General features: G+C 38.3%; 2 protein-coding genes across 3 annotated transcripts; both read right to left on the bottom strand.

Annotated features, from left to right (window-relative positions):
• Positions 1–8,120: 8,120 nt before the first annotated feature.
• On the bottom strand, positions 8,121–9,259 carry LOC103416540 (cypmaclein-like). Its single transcript, XM_008354787.3, has 3 exons — positions 9,062–9,259; positions 8,901–8,943; positions 8,121–8,461 (listed from the first exon to the last, which is right to left on the bottom strand). The coding sequence occupies exons 1-3, from the start codon at positions 9,155–9,157 to the stop codon at positions 8,277–8,279; spliced, it is 324 nt and encodes a 107-aa protein (XP_008353009.1). The 5' UTR covers positions 9,158–9,259; the 3' UTR covers positions 8,121–8,276.
• Positions 9,260–11,776: 2,517 nt separating this feature from the next.
• Positions 11,777–17,398, bottom strand: LOC103416539 (uncharacterized). 2 transcript variants are annotated; one of them, XM_008354786.4, is made up of 18 exons: positions 17,110–17,398; positions 16,786–17,026; positions 15,877–16,089; positions 15,578–15,636; positions 15,318–15,455; positions 15,120–15,194; positions 14,911–14,994; positions 14,750–14,811; positions 14,552–14,621; positions 14,097–14,172; positions 13,881–14,011; positions 13,316–13,375; positions 13,120–13,194; positions 12,926–13,030; positions 12,723–12,818; positions 12,555–12,635; positions 12,378–12,479; positions 11,777–12,287 (listed from the first exon to the last, which is right to left on the bottom strand). In XM_008354786.4, the coding sequence occupies exons 1-18, from the start codon at positions 17,149–17,151 to the stop codon at positions 12,219–12,221; spliced, it is 1,779 nt and encodes a 592-aa protein (XP_008353008.1). In that variant the 5' UTR covers positions 17,152–17,398; the 3' UTR covers positions 11,777–12,218. The 2 variants fall into 2 exon arrangements, with proteins under 2 accessions (XP_008353008.1, XP_070671889.1); XM_070815788.1 differs by having other exon boundaries at positions 15,877–16,096; positions 17,110–17,350.
• Positions 17,399–17,861: the final 463 nt, after the last annotated feature.

Raw genomic sequence — 17,861 nt, 5'->3', positions numbered from 1 at the left:
GATAGACTCCTCGTCATCTCCGGTCACCTAGATCATAATAAAATATTAATAATTTATATATTAAATAATATAATATTAGAATTTGTTATTATCCAGCTTCTTAGTCTAACACTGCACCAAACGCTTCACTAAATTAGTCCAGCTTAGTCTAGTCTAAGCCAATCCAGCTTAGTCCTTGAAGCTAGTCTAGTCCGAGATAGTCCGGCGCAACAAACGCCCCCTAAGATTTTTATTGACAATGAAAGTTTTTTATTTTATTTTATTTTTATTGAGAATGAGAGTTATGTTAATAAATAGTTTAGAATCTTAGATTATAATTAATTTATTCAATTTTTTCTACCCGACGCTTTTTCATTGATGTCCGTCGTAAAATGGCATACTCGTGTTGCACTCATTACATCGTGTAGAAGCAAACAAAAAGGTGCGGCCCAGATCGTCCCTACAGAAGCGTACGAGGTGGGAAACATATAATAAATAAGGGGACCGGCTTTAATTTTCTCTTTTTCTTTCCGCCTTTGTTTTGTGACGGCGATAGAAACGAATAAGGATTGTCTGCCCTTTATTTCTGGTACCCTTCATGTGCTATCTTCTTTGTGTGATAACGGTTAAGCTACGTCAACATTTTATATTACTCTTTATTTTTGTCTTATTATATCTATAAAAAAAACAATATAAAATGTTGACGTGGCTTAACCGTGACCACACAAAATAAGAGGGCACGAGAAGGGCACCGGAAATGGAGTGCAGACAATCCTTGTCCTATAGAAAGATGGAAATTTAAAATGTGAACGACACTCTGTTTTTATGCCGACCATTCAAATGACGGAGAGGTGTGAAAGCAAAGGGATCCAATTGGGACAATAAGGCCTCGTTTGGCACGCCGTATAAGACCACCGGATAGTATTAATAGTACGAAACAGATGTTTGGTGAACTTCGTATTAAATAAGCACCGGATTATTTAATCCGGGCCCACTCATTTTATACTCCTCCTACCCGCTTATTTATCCCAACCAAAACCTCCGTATAATTTAGTCGGGTCATCTCTCTCGCTCACTTCGTCCCCCTCTCTCTCGCAGCACTCTCCTGGCTCACTTCGTCCCCCTCCTTCGTCCCCCCATTGCTCCGCCGCTCCTTCCTTCCCCAATAACACCGACCCCCGAACCTCCACATCTCCTCCGCCGCTCCCAGCAACCCAACTCTTTCTTTCTGCAGAATTCTCAGAACTCGAGCTGCAAAACGCTAACTTTTCGAATTGGGTTTCTCTAGGAATTGTAGAGAATTATAGGACTGGAGATGTTTTATGAGTTTTTAGCTTAATTGTTCCCTGATTTTGTTGATGGATTTGGGCGATTTGGGGGTGGGACGGAGAGATTTGGGACAACTTTGTGGCTGCTGGGTTTATGGCTGCTGGGTTCTTCCTGCATTTGACAACTTTGTTTTTTCTATTCTTTTTCTTTTCCAGTAATCATCAAACTGGGTTTTGGGGTGGGGGGCGGGGGTGCAGAGAGATCTGCGACTGAGAGAGAGGGAGGGAGTTTGGGGGGTGCAGAGAGATTTGCGGAAAAAAAAAAGATGATTTCAATTTTTTTTAATTTTATTTTAAATTTGATTTCTCTTATCCGGTATAATACCAAACACAGTATAAATAATACGGTCATTAATCCGATACTGCACCAAACGCCCGATTAATTTAGTCAATACTATCCGATGACTATTTATCATATCCGACAGAAATAGTCAGTACAGTCCGAGCTGCCAAACGAGACCTAAGAGCAATACCAGAGGTGGTGATGGCCCGATGGACCGGGGACCAATTTAATGCAATTGCCTCCCTCCCTTATTTCAGCCCATGCGGACGATTGGGCTTGGGGAGGCCGGAGTGAGAGAGGAGGTGGGAATCAACAGCCCGAGTGTCTGAGAGAAATGTAAAAAATTAATAAAAAAATATGAAATTTTTTTTTAAAATTAAAAAAAAAATGATTTAAATTTTCTATAAATTTCTTATCATTATCTTCCACCTTACCCCATAATTTTATATTTTCTCAAATACTTTGGATTGTAGTTTCTTATTTAATGACACGTGGTGCAACGAGAACGATTAAAAATCTTATCTGAAATTACAAATAAAATTATTTTGTATTATTTTATAAAATAAAAAATACTAATATTTTATTGTATATTGTCATAGCTATTCAATTGGGGATGGAGATGCAAAAGACAATAATTGTTCATTAAAGACAGTTACTGTTCATTGGAGAGGATTCAATAGGAAGTTGCCCTAGGAGGCCTTTGATTCGCTTGAGTTGCTCTAATCTGAAAACATGCGTATGTTTTCCGTTAACGATAAAACAATAAAATTTGGCAATATGATAATATAACATTATCGTTTGACAAGAAACATAAGTTAAATTATCTAGTATTTGTGTACCTCGCCTTCGAGTGCTTCGAAGGTGTTTGCAAAGATCCAATCAGCCTTGTCCAAGTTAGGATACTGATTCAGCTTCATCTTCAAGTAAGCCGGGTTATTATCCGGCTTCTTAAGAAAGCTAGGCAGGTCAGGTAAGTTGAGCGGAGGCAGGCCCCAGGAACCAACAAGGGCATGTCCTCGAGCTTACACGACAGTGAAATTAAACCGCGATGAATATGCGAAAAAATGACGCACACAGTCATCGAGTTGGTAAAGAATGAGGCTCCATAGACGCTGTGTTTCTTGGTCACATCAAGAGCCCACGGCAAAAACGAATCGTACACAATACAGCTGACAGGGAAATCGGAGCTTTCACATTTTTATAGGAGTTGTGATAGGGTTCTTGATCCGTTGGTTTTGAATGACCGAAGGAAAGTGTCCTCATCGTCTGCGGCTTGAGCAAAGCTGACCTCGTCGAACCCATCAGAGATGGGCTCGACGCCGACGTTTGGGACACGAGTGGAGTTGAGCGTGTAAGTGGTGGTTGCCAACGTGGCCTTGACGCCTTTGGAGGCAAGGCGTTTTGCAAACTGGAGGAGAGGGTTGATGTGGCCTTGGCTTTGATATGGAAGCACCACAACATGAACCCTCTTTTCCATTTCTTCTCTGCTTTCGTTTAATTCTTGCATGCAACAGTATCGTCACTATTTATAGGCAGGAAAATGGTGGGAAGATGAGCATTCAGATGATGTCAGGCTGAGTACGAAAGTTACGTGGTCAGTATTAACTAGTACCCAGTTCGACTGTAAAAGCTCAAATACATTTGATTGGTGCGCTAACGAGAATCAATTTTCTTTATGCCTTGTTTAAGAGAGATTTTTCAGTATGATTGGTACACGGAGTGGTATATCACGTGTCACTATAAAAATGGTTGAATATGTGTGCTAAAAAGTTGATAACTTCAAAAATAAAATTTCCCACCAATTTTATTAAAACACATGATGTACCACTCGTGTTCTAGCCACAATGAAAATTTTCTCCTTATTTAAATCAATACCCCTGAATTTCCAAGGGAATGGAGATGGGAAGACCCGGCAAAAGGGTCATGTTTGTCCTATTTGTTGGAATTTTTGTATATATTATTTATCTTAACGAATCGTATCGTGTCAAATTTGTTATCTTAACAAATTTTAACAAGGGACCATGTCGTTAAAGGGTCATGTTGTTTTGTGTCAGGTTAACGGGTTATACAAGAAATTGTCGTGTTTAATTTAGAGATCTGGCAAGTGATATCTTATTGTGTTGTTAATGGATGACCCGATAACGATCCGATTTGTTTACCAGTAACCCAATAACGACTTGTATCGACTAAAAAATTATTATTTTCGTGTTCAGTTAGTAGGTTGTATAAAAAAGTGTGGCATTTTGGGGACGGGTAGGGGATGGGGCATGAGGGATTTTTATAACTTTTTTGTTTTTCTTTATAATATACTCTTCTTCTTTTTTCGGTTTTAGTTCTTTTTAATGGTGATTATAAATTGATTTTTTTTTTCTACGTGACGCTTTTTTATTGAACAATGGTAGAGCCATAAATTTACAAAGATGGAGTCAATAATAGTTTAAAAATCGATCATACTTTCATTTAAAAATAGCTCTCAAATATATCAAATGGAGATTGTGTTTAACTTTCAAAACCAAATCCCACATACACCGATAGCTCTCACTCATACAAATAACAAACAAAGAAGACGAAAATACGTAACAAATTCCTCTCCCAAAAACTACAAAACGTAGCACCAATACGAGTGATTGTTCAAAGTAGAGCACAAATAAAGTAGCCCAAGCATTAGAGGGTTAGGAACCAAAAGTATTAGAAGGATGGAACCAAAAAACAGCAAATGACGCACTAAATTTAGCCATAATTCATCTGCTGGTGATGGTATAGGGATCAAATATTTTTTTTTATGAGAGTAAACTTAGAAACTTGTTGGGGTCAAGGGATCCTAATGCACCCCTTTGGCTGCACTACTGTCATTGGATGTCCATCTTATAAATATTTATCATGTGTTTAAACAAATACAATATTTTTCACATCCCCGCCCGGGCCCCCACCACATCCCGAGCTTGACTCCATCGTAGCACGATATTATCCGTTTTGGGTCCCGATCAAGACCTAACAGTTTTGTTTCTGATGACTCACATAAGAACTTCCCAGTGGGTCACCCATCCTAAGATTGCTCTCGCACCAACTCGTTTAACTTTGAAGTTCCTACGGAACCCGAAGCTAGTGAACTCCTAAAAGGCCTCGTGCTAGGTAAAGATGAGAATATACATATAAGGCTTAGAGGATCCACTTCCTTGGGCGATGTAAGATGTTACAATCCACCCCCTTAGGGGCCCGACGTCCTTTTCGGCACACTTCCGGTCAGGGATTGGCTCTGATACCAAATTGTCACATCCCGGCTCGAGCCCCCACCACATCCTGGGCTCGACTCCATCGTAGCACGATATTGTCCGCTTTAGGCCCCGACCAGGCCCTCACGGTTTTGTTTCTGGGAACTCACACGAGAACTTCCCAGTGGGTCACCTATCCTAGGATTGCTCTTGCATGAACTCGCTTAACTTCGAAGTTCCTATGGAACCCGAAACCAGTGAGTTCCCAAAAAACCTCGTGTTAGGTAGAGATGAGAATATACATATAAGGCTTAGAGGATCCACTCCCTTGGGCGATGTGGGATGTTACAATCCACCCTTCCTTAGGGGCTCGACGTCTTCGTCAGCACACTTTCAGCCAGGGATTGGCTATAATACCAAATTATCATATCCTGGCCCGGGCCCCCACCACATTCCGGGCTCGACTCCACCGTAGCACGATATTATCCGTTTTGGGCCCCGACCACGCCCTCGCGATTTTGTTTCTGGGAACTCACATAAGAACTTCCCAGTGGGTCACCCATCTTGGGATTGCTTTCGCACGAACTCGCTTAACTTCGAAGTTCCTACGAAACTCGAAGCCAATGAGCTCCCAAAAGGCCTTGTGCTAGATAGAGATGGGAAAATACATATAAGGATTAGAGGATCCATTCCCCTGGGCGATGTGGGATGTTACAATATTGGTTGTAAAATTGTGTACTTGTGCTGCATATATTACATCGTGTTGACGCAAAAAACAGTGCAGTCCATATGGGAAACAAAATAATTACCCCTGCCCTTCTTTTGTGATCGAGATAGAAACATGAAAATTTAAACCATGAACAAATGATAAGGATCCTCTCTGGATTCTCTTTGTGAGGATTCTAAGGATCTTCACATCATGATCGTTCATTGTACATTGTGCGACCAGTTTTCGTTAGGTACTATTGATGTACAATAAACAGTTATGATGTGAAAATCTCTAAGATCCCAATCTGGATGAAATCTAAATCCATGAACAAAACTTTTTTTTTTTTTTGTGCGGAGGAGGCCCGAGCTTAAAAACTCCAATATTTAGAGCAGTTCCACCGTGTCTAAGGGCCCCTAAGGCTATATACTATTTAATCCACCTAGTGAACAGTAACTGCCTTTAATGAACAATAACTACATTTTGTATCTCCACCCTTACATTAAATAGCCCTGGTAATTGGCAATAAAATAATACAAAATAATTTTTTATTTTTTTCTACTCCTTTTCCTTTTCATTTTTTTTCCAGAACACTTTCCTTTTCATTTTTTTTTTCTAGAACACTCTCCCTTTTTCTATTCCTTCTCTCTCTTTCTTTCTCTCTCTCTCTCTCTCTCCCTCTCTCTATCTCTCACATATGAATCACAAAATGGACCGATGCCAAGGCACAAGGTCATATTCCAATCCATATATCCCTCCTTTTCCTTTTCATCCTTCCTCTTCTTTGAAACCGAAGCAAATCAAACTAACAAACTCTGAAATCTCAATCCCCTGGATGAGAGGAACTCGAATATATCCTTGCATGCATCATCAGAGCACCATTTGGGTGATCCACCATTGAAGCCGAGAGCTTCAAGCTTCCATTGCTCAAACCCATATGAGGTTATTGCCCTACTTCAATTGCTTGAGTTATTCTCTGGTTTTTTTATGTGTTTCGAGTTGAAACCCTTGGGTTTAGTCTCCGCCATTTGTCTGTGAGTGTATCATCAACCTCGGCGACGAACTCCGGCGAGAGTTGTTGAGTTTGAAGCCTGGGTTTTCATTTTTTTTTAATTTTTATTAATTTTATATTGTGGTTGACGTCACCCTGACGTCAGCCCACGTCACATTGCCTTTGGGCGCTCGGGCCGGCACGAATCACCAAGCCTCTCCCTCAAGCCTGCTCGGGCTCGCTTGCCAGCACGCGCTGGGCTTCATCACTCGAGCTACATGGTCTTGTTCCTGCGCCTGTCCCTCGGGCTGGAGCACACGATGGACTTGCTCTTAGGTCAATAATTGTCCAGGCAATTAGACAATAAGCAATTATTGCTTTAATAAACATAATTGTTTGAGTGCATTTTTATCCAGTAAAATAAATTGTCCGAATTTAACATTTAAAAATAACGATGCCATCTCCACCCTCGTCGTCAAATACTCCCTCTCCCTCATCATAAACACCCTCAGCCTCCACGTCCTCCATGACTACTACGACCCCCAAAACTTCATAAAATCTACGACGGCTCCGTCCTCACCACTCTCTACTAGACCATTGGCCACGCCTCTGTTAATCTCGGCTTTGTCAACATCACTAATCTATGCAATGCTCGATTGAATCCATCATTGGCGACGAAAATGAGGCTGGCCACACGGCTGATGTCATCCTGAAGTCAACCTGTCGTGAAATAAACCTGAGTGCACACACAGCAGGATTTCCCTTCATCATTTCATTCTCACTGCGATGCAGTTTTCACTTCTCCTCCTTATTCTATTAACTTTTCTGTGGCTTTAACTTATATTTTTTAAAATTTCTTGATTTCTCTTTATTTTATATTCGAGTTTCTAGGGGTTTGCAATATTTTTAGTTCTCTTTATTAAACTTAGGTCAGTCAAATTTTATGCAAATTACTTCAATTTCTCATGTTTTGAGTTTAAATTACTTATGTATGTGAGAGATCTTCCTTCACATGAAATCCTAATTCCGTCATTGATTCGAAAAGGTTAGTTCCACAAACCCCCGACCTTTTGGGCTAGAGATGGTTAATTTTTTGGGTTTTGGGGGAATGAATTGTGCAATTGCCTTAGCAATTGGGTAGGGCTGGAGTTGCCCTTGCACATTCTTAATTATTTTATACTATTAAATTAAAAAAATTATATGAAAATCAAACAAAATAATTAAGAACATAGAATAGGAGAAAATAGGTGTAAAAACTATTTCCCATTTTATAATTCCTACTAAGCACTCCATGTGTTAGACCATGGGGTAATGATTAGGCTGATGAATTTATTGATTTGTTATTTGTTAGTCCAATAAATTATAGGCGAGAGAGTTGCGTCTCACATGCAGCCTTGTTAACCTTTCTAGCGAAGATTTGCAACTCAAGTCAAGAACGTTTAAATTGTTTCATTGCTGTCTTCAAGTGGTTCTAAGTTTGGTAGCTGGTGGAGTTCCCAGTTTGCACAACGTCAGAGGACACAGAAAAATAGAACTCTGCGTTGTGATTTAGAATCTAGAGCAAATGACATGGGAATCAGCACAACTACGTACAAATTACACAATTAACATCGACAGAAAATTTAAAATCCAGATATATATTATATAACGAAATACATATACAAAAACATCATACAGCATATGAGTTCTGCTGAAATTTATTTATTTTCCTTTGGGCATTTCTCGCTTCCCGTGATTTTTCTGATTACTTAAGGAGGTAATTCATAATTTGTGATAATTAAGGGCACTTGAGGTGGTTGTGGTGAGTAGTCATATCAGTGTAGCAGGTCCCGCAGGCTTCTCTGTTGCCAGCGGTGCCGGGAGGAACACATTTGCACCTCATGCAGCAGGTACCACATGCCCTTGTGCACACGTTTGGCCTCGAGTGCTTACTGCACCTCTGATTGCACAACCCTTCACAGTCTGCAAATTAAAACAAGCACACTCATGCGAACCTATTAATTAACACTAATTAACGGTTGCAGTATGTACTAAATCAATTGAGTAAGTCATGCACAAAAAGGGGTGTATATCCACGTTGGTTAGAGCAGATGTGCTCTTCATGTTTGAATATGCCTTCCCACATAGTTTAGAGCAGTTCAAAATAAAATAAAGTGATTTGCATGCACTTTAATTTTCTCCTCAGTAGACTTAAGTACTGTTCTCGTTTGGATTATTCAATCCGAAAAAGATTTTAGAGATATAAAACAAACATAATCGTCCTGTGCAGAAGTCATTTCTAAAGTAAAATATCGATTCTAAAATAAAAAATCAAATCATTAGTTTTAATTTAATTAACTACATGTATCGATATAGAAGGATCGGAATTTTGAAAGCAAATGAAAAGGCCATGCATGCATACTCAGGAATGGTAAAAGCCTTCTGTTTGCTCCTTTCACCACCGCCTGCAATAAACAGAAGGTAAAGCTGGTAAGAAATAGTTGCAGAAATTCAGAAAAAAGAACCCAAAGAGAAAAAAAACAAAAGCAGTCGTGACTAGTGGGTGGTGAGTAATTAGTTAACCTGCGTTTCATGGTCTTCAATGGTAGAATGTTCGGATGAAACCACCGCCATGCAGAAGAACAAAACCGCCACAACAAGAAGCAAGCGTGACTCCATTTTCCGTAGCAATATGTATCTACTTATAGCAGTTTACTCTATCAACAGTCAAAACTAGTGCTTTCTGAAAGCTACAGTCTTGAACTACATAGACAGAGAGCTGCCCCTTTGTTTATATGGTCGTTTTTTGACGTAGTAAAGTTACCTTATTGACCATGTCTCTTGTACCGTATTTGCATGCGCCCATGTCTTGTTCAGCACGTCCTGAACTAAGTACGACGCTGTATCGGTGTCTGAACCATGACGGACGGACCACGCACTCTGGCAGTACACAACATTAGACGACAAAAATATTCGTCGAAATTTCAAATTTGCCAGTGGAAAAACAAAACCCCATTTTAATTCCACTTCAGTTCTTTGGCATACGTGGCACCCAGCTAGCTTCTTGCTTGATGAATCATCATTCGCACGTAGAGGTTTGGTGCGTTTCATCGTTTGGAAGTGAAAAGTTTGGAGTTCAAATTTCGTAAACGCCAAATTAGATATTTACTCATCTCTTAATGTACATATGATTTTTCAAAAAACTTTTGGGTTAGCCTTATATACACATGCAAACCAGTATCAGTATGTAATATGTATGGCATGCACACAGATGTTACTACTTGGGATATTAACTCGGGAAAAAAATAAATAATTTTCGCACATATTTTTTTGTTATGCTTAAACGTGTTATTTTGTTTCTTAATCATCGATCGTTTATTGAACGTAAATGCAAGAAATATAAAGAATTGTGTGCGAAACTGATGTATTTCGATAAATACATGGGTAAAAGGAAATTGATGAAACGCCCATTCCATTTCCATGAGCACCAACCACGACGCATGGGATGGGATAAGAAGGGGCATGGCTTGGTCATGGCGAGGGAGGCAATATCTGTGCATGCATGCACATGAATGAATGAGTCGGTTGGAAAGTATACTGAAGAAGCCAAGCTAGCTATTGACAAATAATACTGGTACCGTAATCTCATCTCGTATTCAGCATAGGACAGCTCAGTTCCAGTTGGATGGATTGATATCAAGTGAATGAGACGTCACTTTCTTTGTCCTCGTTATAGGCATGGGAGAAAAATCGATACACCTTCGAATAAAATTGTGAAGATATCTCAAGTTAATATGCACGACTATATATTTAATTTTTTCATATGATAGTGCGGGATTAAATTTGTAATAATCTAAGAGTGACATCTTGCAACATGGCAGCTTTTGGCACACTGCAGTATTAATCTCATGTTGAGCTGGAGGAAGCCCTCAGCTTCTTCATACTAAACGACCTGCACAAAAAATCCTGCATTTTCCAGTTCGGGACATATTTTCAACGGTGTTATTCACATTTCCATACTCTTTTTTTAGAGGAAAAAAAAATTACATAGAACAATTCATTACCAGGTAACATTTTATTTTAATAGTTCAATGTTATGTTATGTTTTAGAAAATTTATACGTGTTATTGTTTTAGGGATGTGATATCCACATACTCCATTTTACTTCTCACACATCTTTTTAATTTTCAGTCATCGGATCCGATAAATTGAAGAAGATCAACAAATATAAATTATCAAAAGGTGTGTGAGAAGTAAAATAAGATATGTGGATAGCACATCCTTGTTTTATTAAAAACGGAACGGCAAAGTGACCGTAAATCATTTCCTACAAGTCATTTTCATAAAATAATGTGGGTCGTGGGTTGGCACGGGAACTGAACCGGTGCGTCGTCCAAGTCTTATATTTCCAAGGGGAAGGAGAGGCTGCAGAGTAAGCTCAAGTAAAAGGTAGTAAAAGATAGGCGGTGCCACATTGGTTTCTATGGTCCATGACTCCATGGTAGTGTTATAAAAACCAGGTCCAGATGCCACGACATGAATGTTGTCTCCAAAGATAGCCACGAAACCTGTTCACCGCTTACATGCAGTAAGATGATATTGATGGTGGGGGATAACTTTCATGGGTTCGGTACACTGTCAACAAGTTATGACGATTACATTGAAAACGAAGAAAAGTTCAAAAAAAAAATTATACACTCGTGTCAAACTAAGATCTACAAACTTCGACGAATGAATTGATGCGGTGAGAAGCTAAATATTTTTCTATGAATAATGTTTGACTACTCAAGAATGAGTAAGTACTCTTATTCAAAATTCTTAATGTTTAAATCTTAGAGTTTTGTACTTGTGATCAAAACGGTCACATCCTAGTCTCGGCTCCGCTGTAGCACAATATTGTCCGCTTTGGGCCCTAACCACTCCCTTACGGTTTTGTTTATGAGAACTCAGACGAGAATTTCTCAGTGGATCATCCATCCTGAGAATGCTCTCGCCCGAACTCGCTTAACTTCGAAGTTCCTATGGAACCCGAAGCTAATAAGTTCCCAAAAGACCTCGTACTATAGGAAGAAGAGCATGTACATATAAGGCACATCACATCATCTCCATTGGTCGATGTGAGATCTTACAAAAACCGTTCAAAACTAAAATCGTTTAATCAATCTATTATAACAAATATACAAACAGTTCATCTGATTTCATTCATCTGTTTTTATACATTTTGATGAATAGACAACCTTAATTTTAATTGATTTTTTGCATAAGTGATCTTTATCGAGTAATTTATAATATGAACTGTTTTAATCACAAACACGAAATTTCTTGAATCGATAACGAACAATTTTAAGTAAGGACTCCTACCCATCCTTTGAATAACCATCTTTGACACTAAGATCATTACTGAGCTTGTCTGAATATTTAACAGTACATTTGACAGACACAAGCTTTTAGAATCATTTTAACTCTTTAGGGATGAACAACACCTCCCACCTCGGCTCCACCCACCAAAATTCAAAGAAACAAAAATGAAAACCTTTAATAAGAACAAACAATGCCTATATCTCTGAAGAGCTAACTAAGATCTCTCAACGTCAAAATTTCTAATTGTTCCCGGTAAGCTGAAGTTGATAAGAACTCAAAAACTTCAACCAAGAGCTTGGACTTCGGAGTTCTTGCCAATGCTTCCTGGGGAAAGAATGAACCACGAGAACGGTGTTGTTTCGAGCTTAAGGAAAGCCCTCTAGAAAAAAATGTTGATTTCCTTTTCACTCATCTCATATACATGGTCTCTTGCATCTGTCAAAGCACTCTGCAGCATGATCCAAAACATCATTATATAGCGGAAACAAAATGGCAACAAATGGTGAAACTCGAAGACCCTAGACGCCAAGAGGAATACCTGTCCAAATTTGGTGAGGAAGTTGCTGGCTACGTTCAGAGATGTGATTGTCACATCTTCATTAGCCTTGAGTGCTTGAGCAATTGCAAATGCCCCGTCGTCCTGAATACAAAACCGCCGTCAAATGTTGTGCAAAAGAACACTAACATGTGAAAAGGTAAACAGAACAACACATACCCTAATTTCATTGAACCCTAGATCTAATGAAGTTAAAGCTTCATTAACAACTTTTAAGCTACGAGCCAGGCACGATGCACCCTGCATTTGTTAACGTATAAATTAACATAAGATTTGAGTGATCATAAAGTTCCGAATGGAAGACATTTATTATCTACAGTAACACACTTCATTTCGAAGTCCATTTGCCCGCAAGTCCAGAACACGTATTGTGGTATTATATTTTAACATATCTGCGATGAACTCTGCACCCTTTGCACCAATCTGCCAAAAACTCATAATACATTGTTAAACGATCCTCCTAAAAAGATACGGAAAGCTCAGATCTTAGACTATATATAGAAAAGCAAATGTGCAAAACTATAAATTACCTGGCACCAGCCAAGCTTAAGGGTTTCTATGTTTCCATGAAATTTGAGAACTTCTGATAAAGCCTTCACCCCATCAGGTCCCATGGGATTGTAACCGAGTTCCAACTGAGAAAGGAGAGAACTGTCTGACATTACATTCATGAATAAAATGAATAGTGAAAAGACAAGGTAAAAGACAAATATTAAGGACTTACGAATGTAATGACAGAATTATCTTTCAATGCTTCAGCTATTGCAGTGACTCCCTTGGCATGGATGTTATTTCCCCCCTGTAAGAACGATCCCCATGTTTACTAAACTACCACGTTAAGGACATCTTCTTTCTTTTTTGAATAAAAAAAACATATACAAAAAAAAATGCTGCTAACAAAAGACACATGCTCTCCTCACCATGTCTATGGTTGTTATTGTCCGGTTTTGCTTCAAAGCATCTGCAATTTTTTCAGCTCCCTAAATATGAACAGGATTTACACATCAGCAAGGAACTTGACTTGGATTTTTGAAGTTATAAAACTCTAAACATGCCTTTGAATTACTGATTTATTTTTTTTTGGTCAATCCTTTGAATTACTGATTAGTTACTTGGTATGTCGCACAAACAATGTACCGTTCCAGAATGGAAAATACTCAAACTAAGTTTTAATTCTTTTCTTTTTTTTCGGTCGGTCAAGTTCTCTGTACTATCTTAAGATTGTCAAATGCAAGAAAATCCAAACTGTGATGGCTGTAGCAGTAGATGGTTCAATGCAAGCTGATAACCTTGAAAAAGAAAAAGATGCTTAATGACTTCAATCATCATAGTCGATACTTTTTTGGGGTACACGATAATAGACAAAATTCCCAAACATTCTAGATTGGCTTTTGAGTAATTTTAACAATTGAAAAGGAAACCAGACAAATTGTGAGTTCAAATAATTGTGTAGCAGAAGTGATCAACAACTTGAAAATACTATACCTCGTCGCCTATATCGTTCATGTAAAGGTTCAACCATAACAAGTTTTTGGTCTTTTTGATATATCCACCAACATGAAAAGCACCTCTAGCAGTAAAAGAGTTGTTGCCAATGTCCAGAAGTGTAAGTTTACCTAAGAAAATATGCATATCAAATTAATTGCAAGAAACCGAAAAAATCTGATCAAAAATTGGCAATTAATATAGTGAAATACAAACCTTTATGTAATGATAAACCTGAGATCAAAGCATTCACTCCTTCATCTCCAATAGAATTTCCATGCAAATGAAGTTCCTGCCGTATAGCATAGCTATTAATATCAGAGCCCTTTGTAAAACTTAATCAATTCTGTTGCAAGCTCATATATTTTTATGCAGAAACATTGTGGCAGCTAAAAAGAAGAATAATGAGCAGCATTTCTTGGAAACAATAAACAAAGTTCCATCAATCTTTAAAATTGCGTAGTAAGAGTAGATTTTTGTGAACTATTATCACTGAATATCTTCCTCGGTATGACTTATTGTGTTTTCCAATTAACAGAGAGTCAGAGACGTAAGATACCTTGAAAATTTATACAAAATTCAGAGTCATCATCAACATAGAGTAGTAATTTAATTTTATCGCACTGCAAAAAGGAAAGAAGAGTGGTAGTGAAGACTGAAGAGACAGGTACCCTTAAAGACTTGTTCCCTTCAAGTCCTTTAGCTAAAGCATTGACCCCCAGGGCACCACCATAATTGCCACTTCAAGCAAATAATACGTTGTCAGAAGAATTTCTTTAAAAGAAGCCAAAGCCGAACAAACGGTACATATAATGGTATAAACCTTAAAGTTTGTAGTACATGAGAAAAAAAGAGGGGGCTTGACTAACTTCAGATGTAGATTTCGTATTGTGTTATTCTCAGCAAGAGCTCCAGCAAGACTTGTAAATCCCTACCTCCATTTTGTAAATAATAAATAGAATCAGTTAGTGAACTATGACTGAACTCATTGAAGACTATTATCTTAGGATATCAGGAGGCTATTCCTTACAGAGTAGTCGATCATATTGTTGTTAAGTTCGAGAACACGTAAGTTTGAATTTTTCTTCAACATTTCAGCAATAGCCTTTGCACCCTGCACAGTGAAGTGAGCAGCATTGTAAGTGTATCATTCACGAACACGCCTTTCCTCTTCCATCTTTTGCAAGCACATGAATGTACTCATTAGGGCACCAGCTTGGATAGAAAAAGTAATCTAACCTCATCCCCTATGTCAGTACTGTTTAGCTGGAGCTTTTCAATACCATTATTATTCACCAATACATCACATAGGCACTGTGAACAGTAGTACACCACACAAATAATCAGCTCTCTAATTTACGAATGCACAAGAATATACACTTGTAAGTTGTGACTGAGGTGAAGCGAAAATTGTTAGCAGGAGGAATTTGTACTGACCTTAGCTCCCTCATCTCCAATAGGGTTTCCGGAAAGATTAAGAGTTTTTAACATGATGTTAGATTGAAGAACACCATCAAAGGCTTTCATTCCAGTTCCAGTTATTCCATTTGCAGCAAAACTTACTTCTTCAGCAGTCTGAAACACAATAAAGCACGCAATTATGGTCCACAGTAACAGTTTCTTAATAAATTAAAAAGATAATAAAATTATATATAACAAAAACAGAGAGCTTTAGCATTTGACTAATGAACTCAAACCTGATTGTAACCCAAACTCTCTGAAAGAAAAAACAATCCTTCATCTCCAAAGCTACGTCCTGTCAAAACAAAGTGTTGCCAGAATAGGCATGAGTTATTACATTTAGTTTGTAACTATATTAGAACTTTCAAATATTGATTTCTAGAAATTAGCGCGATTGCAGTTGATATCCGGATAAAAACGAGTATGAACAAGAAAAAACGAAAATAATATACAATGTCATTCTTTTAGCTAGCTAGTGTTTTCCAAAATGCCTGCAAAGATAGAGAAACTACATTCATGAGTACTAAGCAACTACCTGACAGGTCAACACTTCTGAATGACCTAAGTTCCTTGGCAAAGTCATTGAGCTTCAGCTTTGACTCTCTTTCAATCTTTGCCCCCAGACCCGATAACAGATTCGTACCGGCGGCAAAAGACCATTTCATCCCTTGTGCAGGCGTATTGCTCTCTACCGATGAAGTCCTCTGACGCTTTGGAACAAGAATTTTCTCCACCAATTTCCACAAAACTGTCAGCTGAAAACATAAATTAGTGCACCAATTTGAGCGACAAGGCAAATATAATCACTAAACAACAATGCCAGACCCAAAAAAGACTTTAATTATCACAAGCACATAAAGGTTTCTATTCATTAAGACAAAAACTTCAAGCAAAGCTATTTTCCAGTTGAAATTTGCTAATAATTAAAAGTAAATGCATCAACTTTCTAATTTCTATCCGACATTTCAAATTTTCAACCAAGTTAAAGTTTTCAAATTTCTATCCAACATTTAACCAAATTAAATTTTTCCAATTTCTGCTCCACATTTTAACCAAGTTAAAGTTTTCAAATTTCTACCCAACATTCAACCAAATTAAAGTTTTCCAATTTCTACCCCACATTTTAACCATGTTAAAGTTCTCTAATTTCTATCCAACATTCAACCAAATTAAAGTTTTCCAATTTCTACCACATTTTAACCATGTTAAAGTTTTCTAATTTCTATCCAACATTCAACCAATTAAAGTTTTCCAATTTCTACCACATTTTAACCATGTTAAAGTTTTCCAATTTCTACCCAACATTCAACCAAATTAAAGTTTTCTAATTTCTACCACATTTTAACCATGTTAAAGTTTTCTAATTTCTATCCAACATTCAACCAAGTTAAATTTTTGCCTAAGAGACGGTAAAACAAAAAGGAATTGAAAGCAAAAGCAGTACCAAAAGTGACGGCCAAGAAGGAGGCGGCGGGAACAACGAAGGAAGCAAGCTGCTTGACAGGAGCAACAGACAATGAGCCGCCGCTCTGCGATTCTCTGTACACTCTTCGAGCACCGGATGGCCTAGAAGCGGCTTTTACCGCCAAGCATCTCCTCCTTCGCGGTGGGATAGCAGGTAAAACCACGCCCTGCCCACGATAGCCCAGAAAAGCACTCCCAGACCTTTGGGGCCGCAGTAAAATCTGAGAACCGAATAGGAGTTTTAATATTCAAGTAAGAGAGAGAGAGAGAGAGAGAGAGAGAGAGAGAGAGAGAGAGAGAGTACCTTGGGATGAGAGCAGAGAGAGATGGCGGAAGTGGAGCCCATATGGTGAGAGCGAGCTGGAAGTTAGAAGGGCATAGAGATAGGGTTGTTGGAATGAACGGATAAGGCTATGGAGGTTTTGTTGTTGTTGCAGAGGGCGAAGCAGCGGCGGGGACTCTGTAGATTGTTATCGAACAAACGAGCGAGCAGACGACGACCACTCTCTATCAACTACCAATTCACTTCCCAAAACGATTGCTTCGGCTCTTGAATTTTGTTGGACCTTTTGCCTTTCAGGCCCAAAACGAACAGTCTAGAATTCGGCCTTTGCGATTTCTCTAAAGCATACTTGAGAAATTTTTTGTGCCGGACGTCTTTATTAAAGTTAGATGTGTTTTAAAATAATTAAAAGTATTTTTTGTGGAAATATTTTTAGAACTAATATTTGGTAAAATACAAGTAAATTCTGGAAAAGCGCTTAAAGTGCTTCCTGGAAGAAACAAATAACTGGTGTTTCTTGTATAAAGCACTTTAAGTGGTTTTGGAATTCAAAAACATTTTCTCTAAAAGTGCTTTCAGTCATTTTAAAAGTGCATCCAAACAAGCTCTTAATTATTTTAGATGTCGATAATTTATTTATGATGTGTACAGTTTATTGGCTACTTAAAACACTATCGATGACATATTTGATAATATGCTTTGACGATCCATAAATAATTAGATTGTACACTGTATAAGATAATACGGTTTGGGTTATTTTCATTGGGCATTCG

This window comes from Malus domestica, chromosome 16 (assembly GCF_042453785.1).
Source record: "Malus domestica chromosome 16, GDT2T_hap1".
In the NCBI taxonomy this organism is placed as follows: domain Eukaryota; kingdom Viridiplantae; phylum Streptophyta; class Magnoliopsida; order Rosales; family Rosaceae; genus Malus; species Malus domestica.
Note: the sequence above shows the minus strand (reverse complement) of the source record. Positions and strands in the feature narration are given on the sequence as shown.

Bases quoted from the DNA above. Each gene is read 5' to 3' on its own strand.
- LOC103416539 (XM_008354786.4), bottom strand. From the start codon at position 17,151: ATGGGCTCCACTTCCGCCATCTCTCTCTGCTCTCATCCCAAG. The intron at 16,090-16,785 runs GTACTGCTTTTG...TTCAGCTGACAG, and splicing joins CTTCTTGGCCGTCACTTTTG to TTTTGTGGAAATTGGTGGAG. The intron at 12,819-12,925 runs GTAATTTATAGT...AGTTTTTGGCAG, and splicing joins TTAAGCTTGGCTGGTGCCAG to ATTGGTGCAAAGGGTGCAGA.
- LOC103416540 (XM_008354787.3), bottom strand. From the start codon at position 9,157: ATGGAGTCACGCTTGCTTCTTGTTGTGGCGGTTTTGTTCTTCTGCATG. The intron at 8,944-9,061 runs GTTAACTAATTA...TGTTTATTGCAG, and splicing joins TTGAAGACCATGAAACGCAG to GCGGTGGTGAAAGGAGCAAA. The intron at 8,462-8,900 runs GTATGCATGCAT...TTTAATTTGCAG, and splicing joins AAGGCTTTTACCATTCCTGA to ACTGTGAAGGGTTGTGCAAT.